The 21515-nt window shown below is 55.9% G+C and overlaps 6 protein-coding genes across 7 annotated transcripts in view; 3 read left to right on the forward strand and 3 right to left on the reverse strand.

The window, feature by feature from the left end:
- Positions 1-2265, forward strand: part of RLTPR (RGD motif, leucine rich repeats, tropomodulin domain and proline-rich containing) — a 15979-nt gene extending 13714 nt beyond the window's left edge. Inside the window, exons 34-38 of the mRNA XM_012660588.1 lie at positions 800-836; positions 995-1066; positions 1168-1386; positions 1954-2031; positions 2110-2265. Coding sequence (XP_012516042.1) covers positions 800-836; positions 995-1066; positions 1168-1386; positions 1954-2031; positions 2110-2222 — 519 coding nt within the window. The 3' untranslated portion in view covers positions 2223-2265. The remainder of the gene's footprint in view (positions 1-799; positions 837-994; positions 1067-1167; positions 1387-1953; positions 2032-2109) is intronic.
- A 70-nt stretch (positions 2266-2335) lies between these two features.
- Positions 2336-5009, reverse strand: ACD (adrenocortical dysplasia homolog (mouse)). Its single transcript, XM_012660587.1, has 12 exons — positions 4838-5009; positions 4620-4756; positions 4401-4494; positions 4234-4310; positions 4060-4104; positions 3914-3948; positions 3614-3765; positions 3439-3535; positions 3276-3359; positions 2724-3097; positions 2500-2591; positions 2336-2421 (listed from the first exon to the last, which is right to left on the reverse strand). Exons 1-12 carry the CDS (start codon positions 4934-4936, stop codon positions 2343-2345), a joined length of 1365 nt encoding a protein of 454 aa, XP_012516041.1. The 5' UTR covers positions 4937-5009; the 3' UTR covers positions 2336-2342.
- A 620-nt stretch (positions 5010-5629) lies between these two features.
- On the forward strand, positions 5630-7455 carry PARD6A (par-6 family cell polarity regulator alpha). Of its 2 annotated transcripts, none has more exons than XM_012660480.1 (3): positions 5630-5783; positions 6138-6360; positions 6579-7455. In XM_012660480.1, the coding sequence occupies exons 1-3, from the start codon at positions 5721-5723 to the stop codon at positions 7328-7330; spliced, it is 1038 nt and encodes a 345-aa protein (XP_012515934.1). In that variant the 5' UTR covers positions 5630-5720; the 3' UTR covers positions 7331-7455. The 2 variants fall into 2 exon arrangements, with proteins under 2 accessions (XP_012515934.1, XP_012515933.1); XM_012660479.1 differs by having other exon boundaries at positions 5640-5783; positions 6576-7455.
- A 157-nt stretch (positions 7456-7612) lies between these two features.
- Positions 7613-11085, reverse strand: ENKD1 (enkurin domain containing 1). The gene is made up of 7 exons (XM_012660563.1): positions 10782-11085; positions 10508-10702; positions 9757-9929; positions 8574-8699; positions 8313-8476; positions 8078-8214; positions 7613-7988 (listed from the first exon to the last, which is right to left on the reverse strand). Exons 1-7 carry the CDS (start codon positions 10864-10866, stop codon positions 7828-7830), a joined length of 1041 nt encoding a protein of 346 aa, XP_012516017.1. The 5' UTR covers positions 10867-11085; the 3' UTR covers positions 7613-7827.
- Positions 11086-11365: 280 nt separating this feature from the next.
- On the forward strand, positions 11366-13029 carry LOC105823376 (chromosome unknown open reading frame, human C16orf86). Its single transcript, XM_012660564.1, has 4 exons — positions 11366-11464; positions 11670-11897; positions 12297-12516; positions 12620-13029. The coding sequence occupies exons 1-4, from the start codon at positions 11366-11368 to the stop codon at positions 13027-13029; spliced, it is 957 nt and encodes a 318-aa protein (XP_012516018.1).
- Positions 13030-17638: 4609 nt separating this feature from the next.
- The window catches only part of GFOD2 (glucose-fructose oxidoreductase domain containing 2), a 53465-nt gene continuing 49588 nt past the window's right edge, over positions 17639-21515 (reverse strand). Inside the window, exon 3 of the mRNA XM_012660565.1 lies at positions 17639-19121. Within this exon, the coding sequence (XP_012516019.1) occupies positions 18223-19121 (899 nt within the window). The 3' untranslated portion in view covers positions 17639-18222. The remainder of the gene's footprint in view (positions 19122-21515) is intronic.

The raw sequence follows: 21515 nt of genomic DNA on the forward strand, positions 1-21515 counted from the left end.
TATATATTTTTAGTTGTCCAGATCATTTCTTTATATTTTTAGTAGAGACGGGGTCTCGCTCTTGCTCAGGCTGGTCTCGAACTCGTGAGCTCAAGCAATCCGCCCACCTCGGCCTCCCAGAGTGCTAGGATTACAGGCGTGAGCCACCACGCCCGGCCTGTCACCTGTACTTTAAACAGCAAGTCTTCCAGGGGCTTCCTCTCAAGACACTATCTAAGTCTCTTAACCTTGCTTCAAACCTTATGTAGTCTCAGCCCTGGTCACCTTAAACCTCACTGCCCTCCTCCCTTGGGTGCAAATCAGAGCCCCACACAGTCTTGGGTCTGGTCTCCCCGCACCTGCTTCCAGCCCCTCGTCTGGGTTCCTCAGCCATCCCCACAGTTCCCTGGGGGCCTTTCCTGACTCCCTTCCATGGCCACCCTGCTAATGTCACTCTTTGATCACAATTTCTACTAAGAACCACAGCTCTATGTACCATCCATTTAATAGCTTTTCAGGAAATACACATATGAAGCGAGACTCAGCCTGAATTTAGAAACATTAAAGTGTGGGAAGTGCATCACAGAATTAGGAAATCACATTATCTGTGTCTGTGAATGTGCGTGCATATGGATGTTTCCGTGTGCCAGCTGTCCACCAGCCCAGACTGAGCTCTAAGAGGGCTGGGACTGGGTTTGCCATGTTCTTACCCAGTGAATGATGGGATTTCTCTGGCTGGGTTATGGGAACAACAATGTTCTTGTCTTTTTGGACAAGGCTGGTGGGGAGGTAGGGCTAATCTGACTGCTGTTTCCTACAGAGCAAAGATGGGGAGATCAAGAAAGCTGGCTCAGATGGTAAGTGGGACCCTGGGGCAGGGCAGTACAGTTTGGGAGAGAGGGGTGTCCTCAGAGATAGTCCCCAAGGTCCTTGCTTTCCTGGGGGAAGAAGGGGAGAGGCCATCTCTTCCCTCACCTCGAAGTCTGGTGCCTGAGCCCTCACCCTCACCTTGCAGGTGACATCATGGACAGTTCCACGGAGACCCCTCCCATCTCAATCAAGTCCCGTACCCACTCTGTGTCTGCCGGTGAGTGAGGGCCACTGTGTGTTGGGGAAGGGATCAGACTATTGTGCAGACCCCTCTCCAAGGCCTGGCCCAGGTGCTGGCTGACATCCTTCTCCTTGCAGACCCCTCGTGTAGACCTGGCCCAGGGGGGCAAGGGCCTGAGTCCACCTGGAAGACACTGGGGCAGCAGTTGAATGCAGAGCTCAGGGGCCGTGGTTGGGGCCAACAGGATGGTCCAGGCCCTCCCTCCCCTTGTCAAAGCCCAAGTCCCCGAAGAGCCAGCCCCTCCCCAGACAGCCTGGGCCTCCCGGAAGAGCCTTGCTTGGGTCCCAGGAATGAAGGTAGGCACCTGAGATTCCTCTTCCCCAATCCTGGGCTGGAGACTGGAGGAGTCCCTGACGGGAACACAGCTCCTCTAGGGACCCTGATAGTGGGAGGCAAGGGCTGGAGTGGGGGCAGCCGTTGGGACCATCCCCTGATATCCTGGCCTCCCCCAGATGGCCAGCTGAGGCCGCGGCCTCTCTCGGCTGGGCGACGAGCAGTGTCTGTGCATGAGGACCAGCTCCAGGCCCCTGCTGGTGAGGGAGACACCTTCACTTGTGCTTGAGTGCAGGAGATGGGGGAGGGTGGGATTCTGGGGCCCCTGTCAAGGCTTTGGTCCTTGGAAGGGACCACCAGTGGTATGAGGGCTTGAGAAATCAGGGAGCCAGAAGGCCAGGAGCAGGGGTTTGACAACAGGCCCCTCCTACTGGCCCTGGCTCCCTGGGTGAGAGGATGCAGGGACAGGGGATACGCAAGGCAACCGTGTGTGCGCACATGCTTGCGTGCACTGGAGGTGGAGGACGGGTCAGGGATGGACAGACAGCAATCCCTTAGCAACGTACCCCAAGCCTTTTTATGTCCCTCAGAGCGGCCCCTGCGACTACAGCGTTCCCCCGTCCTCAAACGCAGGCCGAAGCTCGAGACACCCCCATCCCCAAGCCTAGGTAAGAGGGAGTCAGGGCTAGTTGGGGAGGGTGGGAGGAGGGCTTAGCCAAGGCCTGACCTTTCCTCTCCCCTCGCAGGATCTGGCCTTGGAACACAGCCTCTGCCCCCACAGCCCACAGAGCCCTCCAGCCCTGAGCGGAGCCCATCCTCCCCAGCCACAGACCAAAGAGACGGCGGCCCCAACCCCTGATCCTCTCCTGCCGCATGAGATTATTTTATTAAAAAACTCGAAGCAGAGTGTGTAGCACTATTTGTCCACCCCCAGGCATGGATCTGAGTGTGCACATCCTCCAGTGTGCCTGCATAACCCTCACACCTGGGTCACCTCTGACACCGGCTGTGACTCCATCAGAAAGTTCAAGGCCCAGGCCACAAGCTGGGGAGGAAGCCTGGGAAGAAACCATGGCTGTAGGTCAACGTAGCCAAGGACTGGTAACCCACAGAGTGGGGAAGCCCCAGGCACTCACCTGGCAGCTTGGACCTGGGCACAGAGGGAGGTGCAGGGTGGCTCATATTTGTACTGGAAGGCAGAACCATCACGATGCGTCTTTGGGGGTTCCTGAAAGGGGTTTGCTGTCCGGGAAGGGACTAACAAGGACCCTTAGCCCCATCCAAGGCTATCCCTGCCCCCTCCCAGCTCTACCCAAGGCCTTCCCCATTCTACCCTCCAGTTGTGCAGAGTTGTGCTCACCCAGACAGGGCAGGGCTCCTGGACACCCTTGATGGCTCTGGTCCTTGGAGAAGGCTGCCTATTCTTGGGGGGCAACCCCAGCTCCTTGAATTCCAGGCCAGGTTTCTGGGCCGTGGTCACATGGGCCTTGTGTGGACTAGAGACATGGCCAAGGGGCAAGAGACTAGGGGTGCAGCTCTGGAGTAGAGAGTTGCATGTACGGCTGGGGTTTGGGGAGCTGGGGGGCAGGGGGCCTGGGGCTGAGCAGATGGCTGGTAGGGGCTGGAAGCTGCCCCTCTGTGTAGGGTCTAGAGCATCCAAGGACAGGGCAGGCAGAAGACTGATGCTGGCACCACTTTCTTCTGCTGGCGTGTGGCCGGATAATGCAGGGGTTCCTGGGGAGAAAGGGCTTCACTGTGAGCACAGCCCACTCACTTCAGACCAGCTGAGCAGCCTGTGAACTTGGGCAGGACTACAGGGACCGTGTTCATCCCCCACCCACTGTGCACGATTTCACAGCATCCTGTGCAGCCAGGAACCTGACTGATAGGAGTGGCCTGAGCACCACCTCACCTGAGGAACTGGGTGAGGAAGAAGGAGAGCTCAGGGTCAGAGATAGGTCCTGCAGAGCTGGCTCTGGTGGGGGCAGCTCAGGGCCTGGGGGTTCAGGGAAGGCTTATCAGCACAGTGGACCTTGGGCCTCAGGTACCCCCAGGACCTCTTTAGTCCCTCTTACCCTGTTGCCTCTGACCAGAGCCCAGAGAGCTGAGAATTAGCTGGTCATTCTCGGAGATGTGCAGCAATAAGCCGGGAACAGTGTACATGGTTTCTTCCTGTGGGATATAAATTCTCAGCCCAGCCCTTTCCCAACCCTTCACCCTGACATCTCCCAATGGAAGTCCCAGACTGACCGTGGCCCCACAGCGTAAGGCAGCCCAGCGGGTGAGAGGGGGTGCTGTGCAAGGACCTGCCAGCTGCAGGCAGCTCTCAGCCAGACGCACTAGCGCCCCTTGATGCTCCTGGTCTTCCTGTACCTCATTCAGAAGCTGGGATAGTGATAGGCCTGGGGGCAGGGGATCAGGGGATGGGTGCAGGTTCAAAGAGGAGAAGGGGAGGGTGGGAGGTAGGAGAGCTTATGGGAAAGCAGGAGGTTAAGGCTAGAGAGATAATTCCACAGGGAATTTGGGTCACTAGTCAACCCCTACCATTACCTGCACTGGGGGTGGTAGACTCTGAAAGGTGCTCCCTACAGGAACAGAGCAGACAGGCTTCAGGAACCATCCTGAGGCCTGTCTACCCAGATTTGCCATCCCCTGATCAGACCACACTTGGCCCCAGAGCCCAAACCCAGACTCACTCAAGGCAGTCACAGAGCTTTCTCTGAACAGCCAAGTCCTGGTTGCTGGAGAAAAGAGAAGGGTGGTAGGCAGTCATGTTACCCAGGGCCCAAGGCCTCTCTCCCTAAAGGCCCATACCAACACCAGCCAGGCCTGGGTGGGGAGGGCTGTTGGAGAATAGAGGCATCACTTACCAACCAGTCACCCGCACCCGGGGCTGCTCCGTGGGCAGCAGACTGAAATGGTCCACCTGGAGATAGAATTCTGCGGACTGGAGGAGTGAGTTCAGGAGGGGGAGGTCTCAGGAGTTTTCACTAAGAGCCAATCCCAGTTTCCTGCCCAAGCCAGCCTCACCACTCACCGCGCTGCCTTCAGCGACCTGGACGCGCACCCCGCAGTCCCGCAGCAGCAGCAGCCGGCCCTCCAATCCGCAGAAACCGAACTCCTTCTCCTCCCTGCGGCGAGAACGATCCTCTTAACCTGGCCCGCTGGAACACAAGCCTCGCCCCCTCCTCGGGCTCAAATTTCGCGCTCTCCCGCGGGACTCCAATCTCCCAGAGTCCCGCAGAGCCTCTCTCACCAGTCTGAGGTATTCAAGGCCTCCCGCGTCACCAGGCATCGGATACTGTGGGTCCCATCGGAAACAAGCAGCATGGCCCCGACGTCAGACGCGTCAGGGGCGCTGGACGGGCCTGGAGCCTCGGCCTCCTGCAGGACCTGATAGCGGAGACCGGCGTCAACCCCCCTCCCCCACCGTGGGCCTCCGCCTCGGTCTCCGGGCCCGGGGTGGGGACTCACCTCGAGTAGCTGCCCAGCCCGTGGACTTGAGAGTGCCTCTGACCCCAGAATAAGCTCTCGAATCCAGGGCCGCAGGACCAGGATCCCTACGCGTGCCATTCCCCGCGGCGGCACCTAGCGGGACACAGCACGCCCAGGTTTCCCGCGGGCGCCGCGGCCCCGCCTCTAGTCGGAAGAGGAAGCGCGTGACGGTTGGGCGGGACCAGAGGCTGAGGCCCCACCCCTGTGTGTGTCCGCGCGTGCGCGCGCCAGCGCCTTGTTTGGGAGCGGGTGTGCTGAGTCCTGCTTGGTCGGCTGGCCGTCACTCCGAACAGTGGCCAGGCGTTTGGGCCTTTCGTAGAGACTCCCGTGGGATCGGGAAGGAAGGGAACAAGGGCTGGGCCAGATGGAGAGGGATCCGGGGCCGGAGGCTGTGGTCAGGTGTGGTCCAAGCGAGTTGGCTCCAAGTCACTTATGCGCCGTGTGACCCCGAGGGATTCAGCAAACATTTATTATGACTCCGTTTCCTTATCTACAAAATACGCGGTCTTCTGAGGCCAGTGGAAAAAACACCACACAGCGCTCAATAAATGTTACTTCCCTCACTCTTCCCTCGGATTGGCAGAGCCCCTAGTCCTCCGGACTCCGGGGAAGCGCCGATCATAGCGTAATGACGTCAGAGCTGAGGAAGGCTCTTCTCCAACCCACCTCCGTTTCCTAGGAAACGTGTACTCCGCGTACCACTTTACGTCGCTGCCCTCTTGACGTCATGGTCCGGACGGGGGGGTGGGGCGAGTGCTACCGTCAGGGGCTGGATGGGGCGGCGCCGGCGGGCCGGCCGGGCTGTGCACCTGCGCCTAGGCGGGCCGCCTGGGGCACCGTCCCAGGCCCGCCCGGCCCCGCCATGGCCAGGCCGCAGAGGACTCCGGCGCGCAGTCCCGACAGCATCATCGAGGTGAAGAGCAAAGTAAGGGCCCCTCCGGCCCCGGACTCGGCACTCCCAATTCCCTTTCTCCCCTTCCCGACTCCTTGGTCCCCACCACCTCTTTCCTCCATCCTCCGCGTCCCATTCTCCTCTTCTGCTTGCCTTCCTCCATCCATCCTCCTTCCTTCCACTGCTGGCCTCCAGAGTCCCTCTGTAGCCTGGGTACCTGGAGGGCGGGGAGAAGACCTTGCCCTTGTACTGTAGCTGAGGTCTGGGCTTAAGCCTTAAGCTTTTGCAGTATCCCTTTTTCCCACCCCTGCCAGCCTCCGACCTGTGGTGAGAAAAGGACGCAGGTTCTGTCCTGACCCCTCCTCTCCCCCCACCCCTGGTCTCCAGTTTGACGCTGAGTTCCGACGCTTCGCGCTGCCCCGCGCTTCACTGAGCGGCTTCCAGGAGTTCTCGCGGTTGCTGCGTGCCGTGCACCAGATTCCAGGCCTGGACGTGCTACTTGGGTATACGGATGCTCACGGCGACCTGCTACCCCTCACCAACGACGACAGCCTGCACCGGGCCCTGGCCAGCGGGCCCCCGCCACTGCGCCTACTGGTGCAGAAGCGGGGTGAGAAGGATGGGATACAGTGGGCAGCCTCTGTGGGTAAGGTGATGGGGCAGGTCTACAAGGGTTAGCCTATGTGCACGGTGCCCAAGCTTCACCCTCTGCAGTCCCTGCCCTTGGCCTGACCTCCAAGTGGTAGGAAATAGCTACAGTGCCCCCTGTAAAGGGCCCAAGTGGGAGAGCAGGGTCTCTGATCTCAGCACCTCCCTCTCCTGCAGCAGAAGCTGACTCCAGCGGCCTGGCTTTTGCCTCCAACTCTCTGCAGCGGCGGAAGAAAGGGCTCCTGCTGCGGCCAGTGGCACCCCTGCGCACCCGGCCACCCCTACTAATCAGCCTGCCCCAAGATTTCCGCCAGGTTTCCTCAGTCATAGACGTGGACCTACTGCCTGAGACCCACCGACGGGTGCGACTGCACAAGCATGGTTCAGACCGCCCCTTGGGCTTCTACATCAGAGATGGCGTGAGTGTGCGCGTGGCTCCCCAGGGCCTGGAGCGGGTTCCAGGCATCTTCATATCCCGCCTGGTACGTGGGGGCCTGGCTGAGAGTACAGGGCTGCTGGCAGTCAGTGATGAGATCCTTGAGGTCAATGGCATTGAGGTGGCTGGGAAGACCCTGGACCAAGTGACGGACATGATGGTGGCCAACAGCCATAACCTCATTGTCACTGTCAAGCCTGCCAACCAGCGCAATAATGTGGTGCGTGGGGCATCTGAGCGTCGCACAAGGCGTCCCTCTGCAGGGCCTGGGCCTGCTGAGCCTGACAGCGATGAAGACAGCAGTGACCTGGTCATTGAGAACCGCCATCCTCCCTGTTCCAATGGGCTGTCTCAGGGGCCCCCATGCTGGGACCTGCACCCTGGCTGCCTACCTCCTGGTGCCTGCAGCTCTCTGCCCTCCCTGGATGACCAGGAGCAGGCCAATTCTGGCTGGGGGAGTAGCATGCGAGGAGATGGTGGTGGTTTCAGCCTCTGACAGGCAAGGATGCAGCCCCTTGCTACTCCAGGCTGCTGGAACATGGCATGGACTTCACAGTGGGAGTTTTTAGCTTGCTCACAGGGCTCTCTCAGCAAGGGGAACATTAAAGGTTTTCTATAAATGCAAGTGATGGCATTTCTGTGTCCAAACCCCAGCCTCCTCTTAGCCTACAAGCTTGCCTTCTGCTCTGGACATGAGGCAAGAGTGATAACAGGGAGACCTTCCTGCAGTCAAAAAGCATTTCTAGGGTAAGAAAAGCTCTTACGGAAACAAACCCCACTGTGTACAAAAGGTTTAATTTTGACAAAAGCGTGAAAAGGCTGGGATGGCCCTTCTGCAGCCACTGGTGGCTGGGAAGAGTGCTCTGGGGATATTGCCCACCACACCGCTCCTGTCTTTGGACCTCTGCTCTATGATATGGCCCGACCCTGCCCTTTGCAGTCATGTGGTGATCCTCCTCAAAGACCTTCCTGCCACTACCCCCACAAAAGGGCTCAGGCATCCATCTTCACAAAGACTTTGGGTCGGGAAAAGATCTTGATGGCCTCTTCTACCTGCATCAGCTTCCGGTCCAACTCAGCACGGTGGCCCTGGGCTCTCAGTGAGTCTGCCCCAGCAGGCAGCACTATCAGCTCACGCAGCAGCTGGCTCTGGCCTACAAGGGACCCAGGAACAGTGAGTACTGGGCAGGGGTGTGCGGTCTCTAGTGGGCTCCCCAGCCAGCCCCCTCGTCTAAGTACTCACTCTGGAGCAGTTTGCTCAGCGTCTCCAGTCGCTCGTTCTCAGGCATGCGAGTGTGGCCAGGGGGCATGGCAGGGTCTGGCTGCCTATGCTGGCGGGCCTCAGCCTCCTGTCGCCACAGATCCTTGCGCTCCAACAAGCTGTGGATGCACACACTCAGGGTTGATGACCCCAGGGCAGAGGTTGGCTCCTACCCCCACAGGTGTGCCTCACCCTGGGTTTGGGTAGTGGCACCTACTAACGGGGCACGTGGCCCTTCTGTGTGGCATTGTAGTGCTCCTGGGCTTGCCGTTGCTGCTCCAGCACCTGTGCAAGGACCTGCAGCGAGCGGGAATGCCGCCGGGGGGCCTTCTTGGCAGCTTGGACATTGTGACTAATGAAGTCCACACCTGGACCTGGCCCCTGCAAGACATGGCAAACACGATGGGGGGCAGACAGCACTGTGTTATGCTCCTGCACCCCTGCCCACCAGGATCCCTGTCCCCACACATCCTCTCACCTTAGCTTTAGGACCTGGTGGGGTTAGCTGGGGACCAGGGACACGGGGCGGTGGGAGCCCAGGTCCGCAACGGGAGTGGGCCCGCAGGAAGTGGGTAGACTCTGTCCCAGAGGCAGGGCCAGGCTTCTGGAGGGTAGGGCACAGCAGAGAGATAAGTCAGGCTGAATTCAGAGTCTCAAGCCACAAGACCATATCTCTGTCTCTCCTGTCCCTTAGGACCTTTTCTTTTGAGACAGGGTCTTGCTCTGTTGCTGGGGCTACAGTGCAGTGGCATCATCATAGCTCACCGCAACCTCCAATTCCTGGGCTCAAGCCATCCCTCAGGACCTTTCTATCCCTATCCCACAGGCTCTTCTCTCTTGAAGGAGTACTTCCCATCAGCACATAAACACGTGTGAGGCTCTCACATCTTTAAGAAAACAAATCACCTCTTCTACTTCAGTCATGGTCCAGCCAAGTTTCCTGGCTCTAGCCTCACCCCCAAGTTTCCCGACAGTTGGCCTCCAAGCCTTGATATCCAGGGGGCCACTTCCTTGGTCTCACTGTCCTCAACCTGATTGTAACTCCTGGATCTCACTCCTGAAATCCAGACCCAAATATCCATCCATTTCCTGGACACACTCCCACCCCCTGCAGACCCACAAATGCTTCTGCCTCAACTCATCCACGCATTCCCTCATCTTTTCTCACTCCTGCTCCTCCTGAGTCCTGGATAAAGGAATGGTGCCACTATATACCCAAGACAGAACCCTTCCCCAGTATCCCCCCCTGCCCTTCCCATTGTCCTTTATTTCAACCAATAAAGGTTGAAAAGTGGCTTATGTGACCCTTTAGGTGGTCCAGCTGACTTCTTGGCCTAACCTCGTGCTCTTCTCCCCTCACAGTGAACAGTACCTAACATCCCCACTGCCCACATTCTCACTGGTCTCAGGACTTCTACCTGTGAGGGTCCATTTCTATGAAATGTTCTCTTCAATTCTTCCCTTGACTAATTCCTACTTGCCATTCAGGATCAGCCCAGCCATCGCCAATTCTAAGGCGGACTCCCAACCCTACCCTGCAGCAGAGTTAGGTATCTCTTAGTCCTCTGTGATGTTCCTCCCTCCCCATAACCGAAATCAGGGTATTAACTGCCTGTTGGCCAACAAGATAGACAATATTTCTGGCTCCCCAAGGCAGGTACCTGCAGCTGGGCCTTGACCTGGGACTCCACCTTGTCGTACTTGGGTGAGCGCCACAAAGCCTTCAGGGGCCTGGGCTGGCCCTGCTCACGGCTTTGCTCCTGCTCTCTGAAGCGCCTCTGGATCTCCCTGATCCGCCTCAGGTTCTCCTTCTCATGGTCCTTAGGGCCTTTCCCTGGGGAAAAGAAGCTGCCAGGCTCTGCCCTGCATATGAATCATACAACCCACCTTACAGCAGTTCACATACAGGCCCACACCCTGCCCTCTACAGAAAGAGCTCCTGGATACCTCCATCTAAGTTAGACCCTAACACACACTCTACCTCATCACTTTGTTCCCTTCCTTACATAGTAAATATCTCCTGATTATTTTCTACATTTTATAGTAAAGTAGACCATTCATCAAATCGTATACTATATTCATCTCTTTACTTGTTTACTGTTTCCCACATTGACCCAATGATGCCCATACTTATCTTCAACCCATTTTCCTAGCACCTATGGGCCTGGCACGCAGTAGGCACCCAATAGACGTTTCACAGACACACAAATGCATGAAGCAGAGCAAGCACTTGGTGGGGACTTCATTTAGTCCACTCCTGCCAGGAAGTAGTACAATTTCTCCTCCTTTTATAGTTGGGGAGACTGAGATGCAGACAAAGCCTGTGCCCAAGTCAGGGAAGAAGGAACAGCTGCTTTTGATCTCAGCTTTTCACCTCCAACTGCTTCGCTGCCCTTTGTCCCAGGGACTTACTCTTGAGAGAAGGCCCTGGACCTAGGGAGATGTCCCCGAGTTGCAATAGCACGCCAATAACGCCACGCCGGCCGTGCTCCAGGATCTCTCGGGCTCCGGGACCGATGCGCGGGCCACGGGGCGGGATGGCGTCCAGGTCCCGGTCCGAGGTCAGCAGGTCTAGCTTCAGCGCATTTCCTTCAAGGCGCCCTTGGGCTGTGGGGCCGGGCGGAGTGTGGCGCTCAGGGATGGAGTAGGGGCCGATACCCCAACCTCGCACCACCCCGCAACTCACCTGAGGCCGGCCGCCGGTAGTAGTCAGGGCAGAGCGTAGGGTCTGGGGGGATGGGCCCCGAGATGCGGGACGGGCCCTCGCACATGTCGCGCCCTGTAGCAGTGCACCGAGACCTGCCGGGCTGCACGCCTCCCACCCCGGATCCCCTTCCCCAGCCCCACGCCTCCTCCCTGGACCTGGACCCGGACCCGTGCCTTCCATTCCCCGTCCCCTCCTGCCCTCGGGCTAGAGCCTGCACTCGCCGCCTCCGACCCCAGCCCACCACCCTTCCCGCTCGCGGCCCCTCCCCCGCAACGCTCGGGCAGGGTCTCACTTGAACAGCTTTGCCGCCAACGACGAGTTGTTGCCAGGCAACACTGGCTTCCGTCCGGAGGTCAGGGGTTACTAACCCTGGCGCAAAGCCTTCTGGGGCTTGCAGTTCAGCTGAGGTTGGAGGAGCAGCCGCCAGTCTCTCTTCCCAACTGGACCATCACCTTCCCTCCCAGCCAGTCTCCCGGGTCAGCGCGGGAGGTCACGGGTCCAGCCCCTCGGGGCCCGCCGTGCCCCCTAAGTAGCTGTCGAGGATGCACTGACTCCGCGCTGCCATGGCCTCAGCAGGGCCCGAGAGGCAGCCAGGGGCTCAGGAGGCTGTGGGGCCAGCACAGCTCGCAGAGGCGCCCGGTGGCCACGCTCAGACCTCTGAGGTGACCGTCAGACTGTCAAGCCTTCAAACACTTGTCGGCAGTGCTCTGGGGGGCCGAACTCTAACTGCCAAGCTGGGCTCTACAGGCGGGAGGGGTGTGGTCTGGTGCCCTTTATTCAGTGTTTGATGTCTAATGGGCATTCAATGACTGATCCCTATATCCTTTGCCTGGCCATGGTGACAAGTTACCTATGTGTCACCTCTAGTGTTCAGTGATGGGAGACCAGTGCCTGGTGCCAGCCCATGAAGCCCGCCAGACCCAGCGTGAGGACAAGTGTCCAACAGGAGCAGCCTCAGAGCCAGAGCTCCAGGAGGGACTCAAGCTGGAGGAAGAAAGGCTCAAGCCAGAGGTGGTGGCACTAGAGGAGAGAGGCCCCAGGCCTATGGTCTCCCATGTGAGGCCCAGCCATGGTCCCAAGAGGAAACCAGTCAAGTAAGGGGGCTTTCAGAAGGAAGGAGCTACAGGCGGGGGTGGGGCTCACAGGGCAGTAGGATGCCTAAATCCTGAACTCCTGCAGGACAGATTCTTGTCCCTGGCCACTACCACTATTACACGGTCTTGCTCTATTGCCTGGTCACTCTCCACCCCTTCTGTTCCTCAAGAGCTGTGTAGGGGGCACCAAGAGAGATGTAGCCTCAAGGTCTTATAGGGGACTGAGCTCACATGAGCTCTGGGCTGCTGTTGGGCTTGGCCCCTCATCATTGACTAGGAAAGGGACAGGTATCTAGCCACAGGATGGTGGGCAGGCAGGGCTATCCCCTGGGCTCAGGGCACAGGAGCCAGGGGCTGAAGGCTGGTTCCTCAGGCCTCTTGTCCCTGGCTCTGGTCCCTCAGCCTTCCAAGGCCTAGCCACCATGCCCATCCTAGGACTGAAGCTGAGCTGCCACCTGGGCTGCCACTGCAGAAGGAGGAGCCAGAGGGCAGCCAGGGCGAACCTTCACCATCTGCCAAACAGCACAAAAAAGCCAAAAAGCGCAAGAGTCTGGGGGCTCCTGTGCTCCCAGCTGTGGCCAGCACAGTGTCTGCACCCTCGGAGACCTTGGGCCTGGAGCGTGAGTGACAGTCCCTGGGCCTTCCCTTCTCCTACTGCCTGCTGGGCCCGAGATGGCACAACCCAGTGCTCCAGCCCCTGCTCTGCCCCGGTCGTCCTTGCAGGAAAGGCTCAGCGCCTGCGGCCCCTGTACCAGTACATCAACTATTGCAACCCTGAGCTGAACCAGGCAGGGGAGGGGGACGGGGAGGCTGAGGTCGAGGTGGAGGCCGAGTCTGAGCTGGCCCTGGTTCCTGAGGAGGCAGGTGTGGAGCAACTGCAGGCCTTGTTGCCCATGGCAGGTGAGCTGGGCTCAGGCCTCGCTTTGCCCTGCCCCGGTACATTAGTGCCCCCCACCCATGCTCTGGCTTCCCCAGGAGAGGAGGCTGGAGAGGAGCCTGGGGGTTTGTCCAGCCTTGGGGTGAGTGGCTGCCTCAAAGCCGAGGTGGATAAGTCAACCCAGGTGGACATCGACAAGATGCTGAGTGTCTGTGCTGCTCCACTTGTCCCTCCCCTCTCTCCTCAGTACAAGTGACTGTCCCACCCCACTGATGGCTCCCCTCCCAAGCCTGAACCAGGGCAGCCATCTCTATGGACCTAGGCCCTCAGGAGGAAGGTGGGGGAATTAGGCACCTGCCCCTGCTTGGGACCTTGGGCTCATTGGAAATAAACATTTTTCCTTTTCTAAGCTTTGTGATTCCTCAAATATGATGCCTGAATTGGGAAAGAGGCTGGGAAGAAGGGTGGACTCATCAGCGCAGGAGTTGAAGGCTGACTGGTCATCTGGATCACCAGGACCTTGACAAATTACAGATTCCTGGGTACCACCTCAGACCTAAGTGAATCAGCAGTGGGGGTGGGGCAGGGATGGGGCCTGGTTCTGTGTGTTTAAAGGCTTCCAGATGAATCTGGGAGGTGAGGAGGAAGAACTTGGGGGCAGAGAAAAGAAAGGGTCTGTCAGGTCATGGGAAGCAGGGGTTTGGTCCTGCTCCATCTCCCAGGAAGGAGACCTGCATTTGGTCTGGTCTCGAGAGAACCAACACTTGGGATCCCCCCTCTGAGGTGGTAGAGTTCATTTGCCTGTCCCAAGAGTGGTAGCTTTGGAATGTTTTCCACTCATTGCCAGACCACAGCTGGACCAGACCTTGTTCATGGAATAGCCCCTAGTAACAGAGCGTCAGTGACTTTTTCCTGGCAGGCAGGGGGTGGTGGTAGCAGTGAATATATTCCCTGGAGCCCAGTGGCCAGGCCACTGGAGGACTTCTGCTGCCAGCCCTCAGGAGTCTGGGAAGAGCCGGCCAGTGCTGGCTGCTTGGGAAACCCTCACATCTTGCTGCCTCCTGGGCCTCCTGCGTATCCCTCGGACACCTCAAACATAGGGAATTCCAAATTCAGTGGATGATTTTCCCTCCTTCTGACCTGCTTTTCCTCCTGTATCTCATCTACACAATTGTTCAGTAAGAATCCTGAGTGTTACCCCAGACCCAACTTGTTCTTTGTTCCCTTATTCCTAAAAGCTAATCAGGCATCAAGACCAATGAGTCCACCCTCTCAGGCCAAGAACCTCTACATCCCAATCAGCACCCTTGCCTGGGCCACTGTCATCTCCAGGCTGAGCCTCACTTGTCTCCCTGCCTGTGGTCCCCAGCCCACCAATCCATCCTGTGGCCCTGCTAAACATACACACCTGAACCCCTGATGGTGTCACTCCCCCTCTGATACCCTGTTTCTCTTGCCCTAGCTGACTTAGAACTTTTCAGCAGCTTCCTGTAATTTCCTGACCAACCAGCCATGCCTTTTTTTTTTTTTTCCCTTTTCTTTTCTTTTTTAGAGACAAGGTCTTGCTCTATTGCCCAGGCTGGAGTGCAGTGGCATGATCATAGCTCACTGTAGCCTTGAACTCCTGGGCTCACGCGATTTGCCTGCCTCAGCCTTCCCAGTAGCTAGTATTATAGATATGTGCCACCATGCCCAGCTAATTTTTTAATTTATATTTTGTAAGGGCAGGGGTCTCGTTATGTTACCCAGGCTGGTCTTGAACTCTAGCCTCAAGCTATCCTCCTGCCTTGGCCTCCCAAAGTGCTAGGATTACAGATGTGAGCCACTGCACCCAGCCAAGCTACAACTTTTCTTACCTTGACTCTCTGCACATGGGGCTTCCCTTGCCTAAAATGCCTCTAATTCCCTCACTCCTCCACCTGGCTAGTGCACACATGCCCTTGAAAACTCGGGGCACCCTGCTTGCCACTGAGCCAGGCAACACCCATTCTTGCCCTGCATTGTAGCATCTACATGCTACTGTCTGTCAGGTAGGTTAGAACCGTCTTTGGGACTAGACTGTGGACTCCCCAAGGGCACATCATTGTATCGCATCCACCTGAAAGCCCCCATAAAAGGCACCAAAGTAAGGTGACCAAAGTGAGGGGTGGAGGAAGCTACAGAGAGGGATAGGTCAGGATCTGAAAGGCTGAGGCCACCCAAAGTCCACAATCATGTGTGGGGTCCCTGGAATAGTGGCCTGGCAAGGTCACTGGAGGGAGTGGGATGGGCAGGTCCAGGTGGCAGCAGTAGGATGAAAATGGACATAGTCTCAGGCTGCTCTCTCCTTTGAAGGGTCACTCAGATGCTCACTGGCCCCAAGACAAGCATAGGGTGAGGACATTTATTCCTTTCTGCCTACAAACTTCCCTGGGTAGTGATTTGACCACTCTAGGCGATACTGTCCACAGGGGCCATGCAGAAAGAACTGGTCTACAGATCCTGAGGTCTATTACCCAATGGGCTTGTCTAAGCACAGTGGGTAATAGAAGCCGCAGGAAGGAACAAGTCACTACTGCTCCTATGAGCTCACTCTAAGGGGGAAATGCCGAGGCAGCACGATTCAAGGAGACATGTGAGACCAAGGACCAAGGCGGTGGGACCACGGGAGGTGGAAGTGGCTGCCACTTCACCTAGGGGAGAAGTGGTGACCAGGCAGCCCTCCAGGTAACTCCTGGAGACATGTCAGGGATGAAGCCCTGCTGGTGTGGAAGATGCCTTAGTGTGGCTGAGGCAGAAGGCATGGCCATCAGGCCAGGTGAGGCAAGTCTGGGGCGATGAGGCTTGTAGAAAGGGAGGGATTTTGGCCTGACGTTTTGGAGGGGTCACTGGGGCAGCAGTGTGAAGGGCAGATGGGGAATGGGGACACGGGGGACAAGGAGGTAAGAAAGCAGCTGCCACTGTCTAGGTGAGAACAAGGCCTAGATTTGGCTGGAGGCTGAAGAATAAGCAACAGGCATTTTGGAAGTTTTCTTTGGGTTGCTGTATCATGGGGGAGAAGTTAACTGCATTTTCACTGGCCTATAAAAACTTTACTTTGACCCCAGGAAGAGTTGGTAGCACCCCGAGATTTGGGAAACAGGTCCTGGGAGATGCTGCTGCCTACCTCCAGGAGGGGGAGCTGCAGGACAAGCCTGGGACCAAGTTGCAGGTTCCACCATCCCTAGGGAACAGAACTCTTCCAGCTTCTTTGGCCACATGCATCTGGGTACATCTCTCCTCCCCATTCCTGACGTGTGACCAACCGGCTCTGATGCCCAAGAGACATATGATGGTAAAGACGTCTGAGGGATAGGGGGTGATACACACCTCTGGCCATGGATCTAGGCTCTGGGGTTGAGGGTACCCTCAGAGAACCTGGGGTCCTCATAAAAATGGCTCTGCACTAAGCCCACTGCAATCTGCCCCAATACTTCTGGGAATCTGTCTTTGTCAACAGCAAAGTCCTCTAAAACCTAAGTGCCACTCTGGGTCAGCAACATGGCTTTCTTATGTGGGAGCATCTGAACCAGGATTGTGCTTTCTCGATCAATTCCCAAATTTAGAAGGGACACCGACATTCTCATAACACATGAAGGACTGACCTGGAGCTGAGCTGAGCTGAGCTGACTGTCCCAGGGACAAAGGGGCAGCCTCTTCTTTAACTGTCAGTGTCCTGATTGGTTGGTGGGTGCTCTCTGCAGTTCACCTCCTAGTTCAGGCCAGGTTGAGATTCCTGCTGCAAAGAGGGGTGATGTCCGGCACTCAAGAGTCTGAAGATTCACAAGTGCTGGGAAAAAGCATAGTTCAGGGTCAGGCTCTGTAGTCACAAGGTCCTGACCAGGCTCCTGGCTCCATCACTTACAACTTATAGGAGGTAAGTAACTTTGCCACTGTGTCTCAGTTTCCTTATCTGAATAATGGGAATATTAATAGTAGTACCTTCATTCTATGAAGGGGGAGCTGAAAAAATGACAGTAGAACCTCCATAGAGTGGTTTGGAGTTTAAATAATATACATGAAGCATTTACCTGGGGGGCCTAGCATGCAACAAGCACACTCCAACACCAACCCTTGTTACTTTGTCTCACAAGGACAATGTTTGCAACCAGGACGTACAGGAAAATAGGCCTGGTGACTTCTATTAAGGGGCTCCAAGAGGAAGAGGAAGCCCTCCCTGGGCATTTCTGGCAAAGAGCCAGGGCAGGGAAGGGAGGAAGGTTGGAGAAAGGAAGAGAGTTTGGTCCAGGCTTAACAATGTTGGCAGGCTGGAAAAGGAAACAAGGGAGAGGATGTGTCCTTTCTCAACCGCCCCCCTCCACCTCTGACTGACATGGTTAAAAGGCTATCCCTGGGTAGCAGAATTGACAAAAAGCACCGTTGTTGACTGGCTGTCTGGGTCAGGTAGTGTTCAGCCAAACCTGCTCCCAGGAGCGATGCGTGGAGCCCTTCCTCCTCATGTTCGTCCCCTCCCATCTCTGACAGCTGTCCTGGAGCCAACATCAGGGTTTTAGGAACAGAAGCCCTTCTGACCTCCAGCCCAGGGAGGCTGCCAGCTCTCCCACTGCCTGCTGAAACAGCAGCCCCAGCAGCAGCCTACGGGGAAGTCTTGAGTCCTGTTCTCTGAGAAATACTTTTCTTTAGAGGCCTCCTGGGATTTGGCTGTGAGGGAATAAGCTGGGAGAGGAGGGTAGGCAACAGCAGGAAAGAGAAAAACAACGATCTACAGCAATAAACAAGCCTTTCATTATTAAAGAAACCCAACCCACCAAACAAAAACCACATGCCATGATGTCATATGTTCTGATTTATTTATTAACATTTATCAGATGTTCTAAAGCTCTCCCTGGCCTCCTGTTTGCCAAATCAGGGGCCCTCTTCCCTAGGTCAAAAGCCCCTGTCAGCTCACCTAATAAAGAAATCCCCTCTGCTCCCTATCCAGGAAGGGTCGGCCTGGAGGCTGGAGGGCCTGGTCACATGGGAGGGCAGGTGAGGATCCCTGAGGGATGACTTGGTGCCCTCACCATTCCTGAGATGCCCCAGCCCAGGAAGGGCATGGACACAAGCAAGGCTTCTTGTCATTTCTCCTCAGGCCTCAGGATCAGCCCAGCTGGCTCCTGTTGTGCTTTCTCATCATCCTGTCAGGACCACAACTCAGGCTGATGAGCCCACAAGTCAAGCTTTTGCTGGCCTTGCTCACTAGCATAACTGTGCTAGCCCTCTGAACCATGGTGACAGGAATGCTCGTCACCCTGCAAGTCTGAGGAGTAAATGAGCTGCTGGAGCAGGTGCTCTCCCAGGGCCACCTTTGGCTTCACCCAGCCCCAGCCAACTCATTAAATGAAAGACACCGTTTTGCTACAGCCAAGCTCCCCCATCACGTAACAGCTCCTGGTCCCTTTGCCCTGTGGCAGGGAGCCCAGGTGCAGACTCAGAGGTTATTCCGCTGAAGCGCCTCGCACAGGTTCTGGTTGGTGTCGGGCTCCTCTGTCAGCACCTCCACGGTCTCCCACTCCCCAGACCGGCTCGACCTCTTGATGGCATCCACCACACTCTGCATGTACAGCCCATCCTCGAATGAGGCAGCCATGGAGACAGGGGTGCGGTCCCAGGTGCGGCGGTCCCCCTGCCCCTGGAAGGACTGGCGCAATGCCTGCACCATATAGACCATGCCCTTCAGATAGAGCAGTGGGACGTCCTGGGGCCCCTGTTCAGGAAGCCCAGCACCCACTGCCAGCGAGTCCCTTAGTAGCAGCTCTTCTTGTGTGGCCGAGTTCTTCTGTCCGTAAAGGTCAGCTCCCCGGGCAACAAGGCGTCCTGCAGAGCCCACCACCATGACCTCATGCACAAAGGCGCCTGGCATGTTGAAGTTGAGTGTCACTGTGCTACACACACCCCCACCCATGAGCATCTGGAAGAAACAGAAGTCATCACTGGTGACATGTCGGATGCCACGGATGGCAGCGTTCTGCCTCACGAAGGTCTTGAGCAGCCCGTGCACCTTCTCAGCTCTCCGACCGGTCAGGTGGGTCAGCAGGTCCACGATGTAGGTGCCCATGGTGTGCAGGCCCCCACCGCCCATGAGCTCATCACAGATCCAGCCGTAGCTGGGGCTTAGCAGGCTGCCTGAGTAGATGCGGGCATCGCAGATCATCACTGCTCCCACATAGTGCTCTGCGATCAGCTGCTTCATGCGCACGAAGGCAGGCAGGAAGCGCAGCACGTTCCCCACCAGGCTCATCAACTGTGGGTAGTAGCGTGAGGCCGTCACCATCCGGAAGGCATCCACTGATGTTGCTGCCTTCTCGCAAACTACATTCTTCCCAATACCTGAGAATAAGACACAACAGGAAATCTCGAAAGTTCCAAGGAGGAATTTCTAGCATGTAGGCCTGCCCTGAGCATTTTGGACCTGCCAGCCCCCATATCACATGAGCCAATTTCTTAAAATAAATCTCTTACTCTCTCTTTCTAAATATCTGATTGGTTCTATTTCTCTGGAGAACCCTGACTAATACAGGCAGGCTGGAGAGGTAGACATGCTTCATCGACACGTTTCTGTACTATCATGGATTTGTTAGACCATCAGCTTGGGGCAAGAGAATCTTACCTATATAAGGGATGGGCTTTGCACTCTTAGTCATAACTCCAGAAAGGGCTCTAAGATTCCCTGCAGATTGTTCTCTGAAAACAATGGTCCAACAAATTAGAGTAGTCAAAAGGCCAGAAAATGCTCAGCTCCAGTAGGAGGAGTGAAAATATCCTTTCTGTCCTTACTCCGATTCTGGGTACATTGCAGCTGGCATGCACTAAAAGCAAGCAAAACAAAACTAGACAAAGATCAAAGAGAGTGAGCTAGAGGACTAAGCAGCTTCCATATGAGGAAATTGAAGGGATTAATACGGCTCCATGTTTCAAGATGAAAGCTTATGAGAGTATGAGCAGCCACAAGACACCAATACCTGTGGTACTCCTGTAAGCTTGAAGGTGGTTCAAGTAGAGGGAAATCCTATGTTAATACCTTCAAAAGAAAACTTAGAAAGCCCAAGAAGCAGTATGGACTAGACACATACAAAATTTTACAAGTTATAGGAAGATGGAGAAGGGTGAAGACACCCAGCTATTCCACTACTCATTCTACAGACACTGCCCATGGTGGGCAACTCAAACCCCACTACCCCAGTTCTTTCAAGAAGTCACAGGCTTCTTGAGGGAACAAGTTCAAGGTTTGGTAGGAGTGCAGAGAAACTCCCACTGCAGATGGCAAGACCAGGGAAAACTTCACAGGGGAGTGACATCTTAAAGGACATAAGGGGGAAAGGGCATCCAGACAGAGGAAACTACATGTGCAAAGGCACTGAGGCAGCAGAAGGCCAAGTTAGGATTCCTAAAATCCTGGGTGCACACCAGGAAATGGGACTGGAGGGATTACATGGAGCCTAAAAACAATGTGGGAAATTGGATAGGTGGTTGGTAGTATCACTCACAAAGACATTTAAGGTAGAGGGGAAGTTTGGGGGTGGAATCCAAAATTGAGCTCTTGATACTCCCCTCCTCAGGTCTTCCCCATCTCACTCAATGACAACTCTGCTGTCAGTTTCTCAAGCCAGAATCACTGGAGTCACCTCTCATATCCTACTTTCAATCTTAGTAAATCTTGTTGGCTTAGCCTTCAAAGTATATCCCAAATCTAACCAGCTGCCACCTTCTGTCCAAGTCACCACCGTTTTTTGCCTGGATCATAGCAATAGTCACTTAATTTGTTTCCCTGCTTCTTTCCTTGCCTCCCTAAGTCTCTTCACAACAGCAGCCAGGGTAATTCTGTTAAAACTTAAGATGGAGGCCAAGCACAGTAGCTCACGCCTATAATCCCAGAACTTTGGGAGGCCAAAGTGAGAGGATCGCTTGAAGTCAGAAGTTTGAGACCAGCCTGAGCAACATAGCAAGATCCTGTCTCAAAAAAAAAAAAAAATTAGCCAGGTGTGGTGGTGCGCACCTGTAGTCCCAGCTACTTGGGAGGCTGAAGCAGGAGGATCACTTGAGCCCTCAAGTTCGAGGCTACAGTGAGCTATGATCATGACACTGCACTCTAGCCTGGATGACAGAGTGAGACACTGTCTCAAAATAAACAAAACAAAAACAAACCTCAAAAAATCCTCCAATGGCTCATCTCATTCAGAATAAAAAGTCTTTACAGTGGCTCACCCATTAGGCCTTGATGCATGATCTGTTTGCCCATCCAAAATTTTCTTTTTGATTTTTTTGCCTACTTCTGCTCATTCTGCTCTAGCCACTGACTGCAAGATGGGACCTGTTGTGCAGGAGGCCCTGGTGGTTGGGGAGAAGCAACGACCACTAAACAATGGAGGACAGAGAAGGCAGTGCTGAGCCTCATCAACATGGTCAGGACACACAGTCTTAGTCTGGATTAACTTGTGTGTTTAGCCGGGGCCACCCAGGCTCCACTCTGGCACTCCACGGTGCTTCCTGCTTGGAGGGGCCTGGAAGTCAGACTGTGCCTTCTTTATGCATGCACATCTCCAATAATCCTGGTGCTCATTTCCCCCAGTCCCCTGAATGTTTTCTTAGTGTTTTTCAGATGGGGCAGTGTACTGAGCACTGATGGCTCACTGTAGGGTGCAGCTTGTCCTGATGGGCTGCAATGGATGGTGTTCACACAGGCTCTGGAGGGGAACTCATCTGGCTAACTCGCAGCAGAAACAA

Source organism: Propithecus coquereli, unplaced genomic scaffold (genome assembly GCF_000956105.1).
Source record: "Propithecus coquereli isolate 6110/MARCELLA unplaced genomic scaffold, Pcoq_1.0 Scaffold67, whole genome shotgun sequence".
NCBI classification, from domain to species: domain Eukaryota; kingdom Metazoa; phylum Chordata; class Mammalia; order Primates; family Indriidae; genus Propithecus; species Propithecus coquereli.

What these genes read in the sequence shown, in the direction of transcription:
- ACD (XM_012660587.1), bottom strand. Translation starts at nt 4,936, where the DNA reads ATGGCACGCGTAGGGATCCTGGTCCTGCGGCCCTGGATTCGAGAGCTT. An exon ending in GGGCTGGGCAGCTACTCGAG is followed by an intron (nt 4,757 to 4,837) that starts GTGAGTCCCCAC and finishes CTCCGCTATCAG; the next exon opens with GTCCTGCAGGAGGCCGAGGC. An exon ending in CCTTACGCTGTGGGGCCACG is followed by an intron (nt 3,536 to 3,613) that starts GTCAGTCTGGGA and finishes TATATCCCACAG; the next exon opens with GAAGAAACCATGTACACTGT.
- PARD6A (XM_012660479.1), top strand. Translation starts at nt 5,721, where the DNA reads ATGGCCAGGCCGCAGAGGACTCCGGCGCGCAGTCCCGACAGCATCATC. An exon ending in TCATCGAGGTGAAGAGCAAA is followed by an intron (nt 5,784 to 6,137) that starts GTAAGGGCCCCT and finishes CCTGGTCTCCAG; the next exon opens with TTTGACGCTGAGTTCCGACG. An exon ending in CCTACTGGTGCAGAAGCGGG is followed by an intron (nt 6,361 to 6,575) that starts GTGAGAAGGATG and finishes CCTCTCCTGCAG; the next exon opens with CAGAAGCTGACTCCAGCGGC.
- ENKD1 (XM_012660563.1), bottom strand. Translation starts at nt 10,866, where the DNA reads ATGTGCGAGGGCCCGTCCCGCATCTCGGGGCCCATCCCCCCAGACCCT. An exon ending in CTACCGGCGGCCGGCCTCAG is followed by an intron (nt 10,703 to 10,781) that starts GTGAGTTGCGGG and finishes CCGGCCCCACAG; the next exon opens with CCCAAGGGCGCCTTGAAGGA. An exon ending in AAGGGCCACGTGCCCCGTTA is followed by an intron (nt 8,215 to 8,312) that starts GTAGGTGCCACT and finishes GTGCATCCACAG; the next exon opens with CTTGTTGGAGCGCAAGGATC.
- LOC105823376 (XM_012660564.1), top strand. Translation starts at nt 11,366, where the DNA reads ATGGCCTCAGCAGGGCCCGAGAGGCAGCCAGGGGCTCAGGAGGCTGTG. An exon ending in GCCACGCTCAGACCTCTGAG is followed by an intron (nt 11,465 to 11,669) that starts GTGACCGTCAGA and finishes TGTCACCTCTAG; the next exon opens with TGTTCAGTGATGGGAGACCA. An exon ending in CCAAGAGGAAACCAGTCAAG is followed by an intron (nt 11,898 to 12,296) that starts TAAGGGGGCTTT and finishes CTCTGGTCCCTC; the next exon opens with AGCCTTCCAAGGCCTAGCCA.